The sequence below is a fragment of the Nematolebias whitei genome, chromosome 3 (assembly GCF_014905685.2).
Source record: "Nematolebias whitei isolate Nwh7 chromosome 3, NemWhi1, whole genome shotgun sequence".
NCBI lineage: Eukaryota > Metazoa > Chordata > Actinopteri > Cyprinodontiformes > Rivulidae > Nematolebias > Nematolebias whitei.
Genome location: NC_056500.1, coordinates 39,570,600 through 39,578,522, shown reverse-complemented (window position 1 = coordinate 39,578,522; position 7,923 = coordinate 39,570,600). Strand labels below are relative to the sequence as shown.

General features: G+C 39.1%; 1 protein-coding gene across 1 annotated transcript in view; it reads right to left on the bottom strand.

The window, feature by feature from the left end:
* Positions 1-7,923, bottom strand: part of slit2 (slit homolog 2 (Drosophila)) — a 118,936-nt gene that overhangs the window by 109,050 nt on the left and 1,963 nt on the right. The window contains exon 4 of the mRNA XM_037674336.1: positions 5,948-6,019. Within this exon, the coding sequence (XP_037530264.1) occupies positions 5,948-6,019 (72 nt within the window). The remainder of the gene's footprint in view (positions 1-5,947; positions 6,020-7,923) is intronic.

The following is a 7,923-nucleotide window of genomic DNA, read 5'->3' as shown; positions in this document are numbered from 1 at the left end:
TATATATGATATGGTAGTGGCCATCTTGGATTTTGACTTGGCAACCCCTTTTTCTACAGGGATCTTTCTTATGCCTAGATGTAGCTGCACACCAAAATGGAAGTTGGTATTTTCCATATCTTTAAAGTTACCGTATTTTTCACCCTATAAGTTGTGTGTTTTTGCATAATTTGCACGCCCTGTGACTTATACGCAGAAGAAACATATTTATGATTTTTTTTCCCCATGTTTATAAACCAATTTTTGGCTGAGATATGACCATTTTCATTTATTCTGACTGAAAATATTGAACATTATAATTTTCAGCTGCTAGATGGCACTCGAGTTGTATGACATGCCGTTGTCTTGTAATAGGTAAAAGTGGCTATTAATGACACAGTCGGCTTGCCAAAGCTGCCACCTTCGTTCTGCTCGCTTGGAGCAACTGTCAAATCAGCTTAATTTCACTACACCGCCCCGGCAAAATGCAGCTAATTTTACCATTGAAGTGCATTTATTAAGTAATAATTCAACTGAGACACACCTTTACTATAACGATGAACAAACAAACAATTGTTTTAGGTGTTTATCTTGTTAAATTTTGAAGAAATGCGCAACGTTCCTCCTTCTGGATTTCCTCCATCTGCTCACTCCCGGAGCACCGAAGCAGCGAATACTTTTAAAATGCAGCTGATTTGACTGTTAAAGTGCATTTATTAAGTAAAAATTAGGCTGAGACACACCATTGCTATAATTTTGAGCAAACAAATAATTGTTTTTAAGTGTTAATCTTGTTAAATTCTTGTTAAAGTCCTCCCGTGCATGCTCCCACGGTCGCCATTTGGCAGCCAATCGATTTTTGGCACAACACCGGCCACATTTCCAGGTTCGGCCCACATTTCCGGGTTGTCAGCAGTGACACGTAACAAATGCAATGCGTCAGTGGTGACGCATAATAGATGCGACATATATGGCGAAGCAACATATTTATGGATTTTTCCACTTCATTAGACCTAATTGGACTGATGCAACTTATAGGGCGGAGCGATGTGTACAGCAAAAAATCTGGTATTGTGCTCAAAACACAAACAGACAGAGGGCATTTCTATTGCCCCCTCTTCGCTCCGAGATGGTTGGACAAAACACTGGTACTGCAGATTTTACTGATTGATGATCGGCTCAGACATTTGAAACATTCATCAAAACGCAGCTGTAGACAGAAGTTTACATCTGCTCATCCTGGGAGTGAATGTCATGGAAACTTGTGGTTTTTAAAAACTGATTCGAACCATTCTTTTTCCAGGATAGAATGATAATGTGCCGTGCAACTTTAGTGATTTTTGAAATTAAGAATTAGGTGCATGTGTTTGAAATTATTGTGGAATTTATTAATTCCCACACAGTTTCCACATAAACTAGTCAGAACAACCCAGAAGAATTAAATTTTGGGGATTTGCGGCGGAGACGCTGGTGTCAAACATGAAGCTCTTTTGTCATTTAAAGTTGTCACACAGTTGGCATTTCACCAGTGAGAGGTTCACATTCTTTTTTCTTGTCCTTGAAGAAAAACACAGACTAAAGACTCTGTGCCAAACAAGTCTTGTGTTAGATCTCGACTCTGCGTGCTTGCACCGTCACAACAGTCGACTGTTCTTCAATCGCTGCTCTAGGGTTCATTCTCAAAATGTTCTTCTTGGACTAAGAAGTCAGCAATATGCAACGACTGTGATGACACACAAAATGATAAATTGAAAGAAATGACTATGTAAGTCCAACAGGATGATAATGTTTCACGCAAGACCCATGGGCTCCCCAACTGGACTGACGAGTATGAAATCAAGGTTTTTCTTCTGCTTGTCTTCAGGCTGATCCAAACAAATGCAGAAACAGACCGTTCTTTCATCCCAAAAACAGAAGTCCAAGGCTGCACTTCACAGACGTGGCTTCTTTTGAGCTCTGGCAACTAAGATCAGCCATGTCACACTTCTTGTGGAGACAGGAATTTAAAACAACTCATGTCAACAAACTGGAAGCGGCACATTAAATACTTCCACATAAATGATCATCCCTACTAACATTTGTTTTTCTGTTTAATGATCTATTTCCAGTCTACAGTGACTTTAGCACACATGGTCATGCTCAAAATATATTTGGTCTTCCATAATGTGATGAGTAAAAAATACAAAAAACTTAAAGACTGCCTGCACTGTGTCAAAACTTGCAATAAACCCAAGAGTCAGAATATATTTTGGATTAACCCGTATGAGTTGTGTTGTATGTTATGTTTTTCAAATGGGGCTTGTTTAACCGTGTTTCATGTTTACCGTGAGCTTTGAGTCTTGCAGGTTTTGTTCAAGTAAGACCGCATGTTGTTCGAAACATAATGGCAGCCATTATTTCAAATGTTCGTGTCATTAAATACATTTTCTTAAATTGATAAGTTGTTTAAATGGTCTTAATCTTTAAATTTTCTCTTTCTCTCTCAGGGAAGATGGCCGCTCTCACCCTCTCTCCATCCCTCCTGCTTTTTTCCTCTCTTGTCCTGTCAATCTCCTCAGAGCCTCTCTTTATACATCTTCCAAACCAAAAATTATTATGGATTTGATCAGCTGGTCTCTCAACGCAATTGATTTTTTTTTTCTACTAGACAACAGGATGCTGGAGAGCCCTCATGCCCTGAACGGACCCACGCAGCTGTGTATGTCACTGATTCCTGGAGTGAGTGGAAGATGTTGTGTCTATCTGTTCTGTCTGTGGAGGATGTAGACGTTGTGTACATTATTGGATTTATGATAACAGGGTTTCTGCTTTTTGGAATTGGCGGATTAGGAAGACATCAGCAGTAGTTTCGGTCATGGTAAAGCTGCCAGCCTTATGTGAAGGATTAATTTATGCCTTGAGCTCTCAGACTCATATGCTTAACAAGCTCAATCTCAAACTGGACGCGATTTCTGAGAATCGTGGGCCACTTGCGGCTCCTGGAACTCGCCAGCATGAAGGATTCGACCTTGGAGAAAGCTAACGAGCATGGAGTGGGTGGAATGTTCACTAATCTTGCTGTTTAGGTTCTCCATTGAGTGTATGAGCAGAACTGAAAGCAGACAGAAAACAGTCTGGCAGCTCAAACAATTGTTGTTTATCTGAATTTGGCCTCCCTGCTGGCCTTGGACAAGTCAACTTATCTCAAATTTCTTCTGGAGGTTACGTAAACTAGATAGATCTGCCTGTAATACCCCCCCCCCACACACACACACACACACACACACACACACACTGTTAGACTGATAGACACTGTACCATCATATCAGAACTTTGGAACTTTCTGGAGTGTCCACGGACAACTCACAGCCTTTGTTGACCTTGATGCATAAATGTATTATGATGTCATTGTACAGTATGTTTGCTGTTTATGTTGCAAGGTCTTTTTTGCATCTTTTACACTGTGTCCCAGCCAGGACATGGTGTGAGACATGATTTATTTTTTTTTTGGCTTCCTCCACCCTCGTGTTCTCTTTTTCTCATCTGCCTGTATGTTGTATGTAACAGGTTTATCTTGTAAATGAGTATTTGAGGCTCAATGGGATCTAACCTGTATAATAAAAGGTCTAATAATAATAATAAGAAGAAGAAGAAATAAGAAATATAATCTTGTTCTTGTTCTGTAATTTTAACCAAACCACAGTCATACTCTGTAACAGGTAAATAAAGCTCAAGATGAGTTGAAATACCTTATTAAGACAAAGTTATACATGTGTTCCTAGAATGAGATTAATTTTATTGTGCAAAACTTGCTTGTTAAGTATATAGTTTATTTTTAGGGAAAAAATTACTATAAACAAGGTTTTTTTACATTCTTGAAAATCATTTTTTGCAGTGTAATGAGTGTAATGCTGCACTCCGCACCTAAGCATCCTAAGCTCTCAGAAATCGGTTTCTCAGAACACACCATTGGTTGGTTTTGTGTGTGTTGTTTGCTTTTATTTTGTGGGTTTATTGTCTATAATTCTGTACAGCAATTTGAGCTGCTTTTGGTATGAAGGGTGCTTTATAAATAAAATTGATTGATTGATTGATTGATTGGTTCTCTAACTCTCTGTCAGACCGGAGGAAATGTGTTCAACATAATGGTACTTCCTCCAGTTATTTAACAGTCAGCAATGGTGTACCACAAGGCTCAGTCTTAGGACACACCCTCTTTACAATCTACATATGTAATGTAGGTAAAAACATCCCTAATGCATCCATACATTTCAATGCTGATGACACAGTTGTTTATTGTCGAGCTAAAATAGTTGAAAAGGCTTTCCAGCTTTTAAAATCTGCATTTGACATCATCCAGACAGATTTGTTCCACCTCAAACTTGTCCTAAATGCCAACAAAACCAAAGGGATGCTTTTTTTCAAATAGGAAGTTGGTCCCAGCAGTTCTTTCTCTGATTTCATCCTCAAATGGTGTCCCGATTGAGTTTGTTGATTCCTATAAATATTTGGATATCTTGGTCGACTCACATCTCTCTTTTAAGCTCCATGTGGAAAACTTGGTAAAAAAACTGAAAGTTAAACTGGGTTTCTTTTTCAGAAACAGATCCTGTCCAACTCTGAATGCTAGGAAACACCTTGTATCTGTGACCTTCCTTCACTCCATTGATTACGGTGATATTATTTCCATGAACGCTCCTACAAGAACCCTGCAGATGTTGGATGCTGTCTATCATGGTGCACTAAGATTCATAACTGGCTGTGATTATCATACCCACCACTGCACCCTGTATTCACTGGTGAACTGGACATCATTAACTTCATGCAGTCTCTCCCACTGGTACAATTTCATCTTTAAATCACTTCTTGGTCTGCTGCCTTCATACATCTCCTCCTACATGTCTCTGCGTGAGTGCAGTTACAGCGTGCGCTCTCAGGACATTATTACCTGCAGTGTTCCCTCAGTGAGGACTGAACTAGGCAAAAGGGCCTTCTCCTACTCCGCTCCTGTTTCCTGGAATATCTTACAAAAAGATTTGAAGCTCTCGACCTTGACCTCTCTAAGTGGCTTTAAGAATCTGTTGGACTCCTGGCAGGGACCAATGCAGACATGTTCCTGTTTTTAGTTTTCTACATTCGCCTTAGAATCTAGCTGTTTTTTGTTACTTTTCTTTTTTTTTAGCCATCCTATTTGTTTTAAAAAAATCTGTATGACTTTTTATAACTGTTTATTGTTGTCGCTGTTGTCCATTGTTGTCATCATTCTTTGTTGAAATCAGGTCTCTTGTAAATGAGTCCTCGAGGCTCAATGAGACTAACCTGTCTAAATAAAGGTTGAATGAATTAAGGCGGTAGTTCAGATATTTTAAAGTGTAATTTGTAATAGAGTTATGAAAAAATAACATCTTACCCATTGTAAGATGAAATACTTCAGTTTGTAATACAAAGTAGTAATTTTATTTTGATCAGATTGTTGGCTTGTTAGAGCAAAGTGGATTGCTGTTGTCTCGAAAAACTTTACTCTCGAAACTTTATTGAAAAACCTTTACATTGAATTTAACCTATGTTGCTGAACTACAATTCTCATAATTTGCATGAGAAGATAGCAGAGGCAGCTAGCTGTAGCCCTCCTCGGGTACTTCCTGCAGGATTTTATAACATCTCTGCCAAAATAATCAAAAGTGATGCAAAGATTTATAAAATATTTGCTCAAACTCTTAGAATATTTGAGATTGGTGAATTGGCAGCTAATCTGAGTTGAGTCAGGATCAGATTGGTGTAATTTTAGCACATCTCCAATCAGTTTAGCTAGAATTAAATTATGCTTCTTTAAACGCAAACCCCTCTTTACCGGATCGTAACCATCACTTTAGCATCCACACATTTTCACGTATCTGACACTAAGTGCAGATTTTTGTGCATTTCAAGGACACACATTGCAAATCTGATGGAAATGTATGCAGTGAAATGATTCAAGAGGCGGACTCACAGTCTCTCCAGCTCCTTCAGGTCCTGAAAGGCTCCTCTTTCGATCGTGGTGATTTTGTTCTCCATTAACTGCCTGCGAGAGAAGCAACAAGAGAATGTGAGACTGATGGGCCAAAGATAGGGAGATACGTGGATGGGCGAGGGGAGGAAGAGAAGGAGCAGAGAGGCAAAAGGATGAGAAGAAAAGAAGACAAGTAGATTGGTAAAGCAGGAAAGTGAGAGAATGTTAAAACAGCAACAAAGACAATCAGCAGCGGGTCGATCGAGCCTCAGCATCGACTCTAAAAGTGGTCCATCAGTCGGACAGCGACTCATCCATCATCCAATTTACTCTCTCTAACCACGGAGCTGTGAGCACTCATTCACTTACAACTCTCCGGGACCACCGAGCTAACCAAGTCCAACGCATGTTTCATATATGCTGCGTGCACGAGCGCACACTGAACCGGGCCCTGGGGAACCCACCACGAAGGACTGAGACACGCAGGCTGAGAGAACCAACACAACACAAATTCTGCAACTATGAGTTGTCAGCGTCTAACAGATGCTTTGCTCAGTTTTAATCACTGCATGGTCCTTTTGAATCTCTTAATAGCCGTTTGTTTTTTTTTCTGTCACTGAGAAACAATTTTTTTATTATTTTACAGATTATTGCAATTGTTTGGTGCTCCATCTGGAATTGATTTGCATCTAAGCTTATTTTGTGTCTTTCTGTTGTCACTTTGCATCTCTTGGTGGTTGTTTGGTGCCTCTAATTGCTCGTTTTTTGCATCTCTTTTGCATTTATTATATGTCTTTGGTGACATACTTTGATTACCATGCACCTCGCTGGAATAATTTTTATGCTATGTTGTTTTTTTGTATCAAAGTATTTGTTGCATTCCTTGTTATGAATATATGTATCTATATATCCTCCAGGTTTTTTTTCTGCTTGTGTTGTGTCAAAATCGGACTCTTAATGTCGTTTTACAGATTAGAATGGTTTATTTGTATGTACATCAGGTGTAAAATGTATTGATCTTTATCTATTCTTGTCAAATTTTGGTTCTTATTTGTCTGTTTGTGCCATTTTTGATATAGTATGTTCCAAATTGGCCAAATTATTCAAACCTTTACATTCATTTAATTTAATTCATGGAAAACAAGGAGATGCAGCAAAATCTGAAGCTCCTGAATAAGAGTGACAGCTCGAGGTCTTTCATACGTAAAACCCAACATTAGACAGATAATCATGAAAAAGACCAGAAGATAAAGAAGACAAGTCCAAGAAATCGAACCGAAACACGACAGACCAGCAACCAACAGAGAAACCATAGCTCTTAACTACAGGGAATAATCCATGGAAATGAATTCAGACCAGGCAGTGAGAATCAGGAAGTACTCCTTCAAAATAAAACAGGAAGCAAGAACCAGATGGAAACAACTGGAACTCGAGAAACAAAACAAGAATATAAATTTTAATAAAACTGTGCTGGTCTCTGGCATCGCTTATTGTTATGGCTGTTTCTGTTTATTCAGTATTTATTTATCGACACATTGTTTTATGGGTTCCTTCATCTGTCTGGTATGCATGTCTCTCCCCGCAGATTTATTACATTTTCATTTCTTCTTCCACGTGCAGTCATAAATAAACAAACTCCTCAGAAGTTTGTCTTTGATTTGTTTGCAGCAGCATAAAAAAAGTTCAGAATACTCAGACTTTGCCCTGAAAAGTCCAAGTGAAACGATATTAGTTCAACAAAAACTGTAAGACAGTACTCATAAATCCACTCTAATCTAATTAGGAATATCCCCCCCACCACCACCACCACCACCCACACACACACACTCCATGAGCAGCCTGCCACAGCAGTGAAAAGTGAGGGGAACTCTGAACCTGGATCGATCTCAGGTAAAAAAAACAAAACCTGTTCTTACTTAACATCTCTCCTCTCCTATGCTCTCCTCCACTCTTTTCCTCCTCTCCCATGTCCTCTC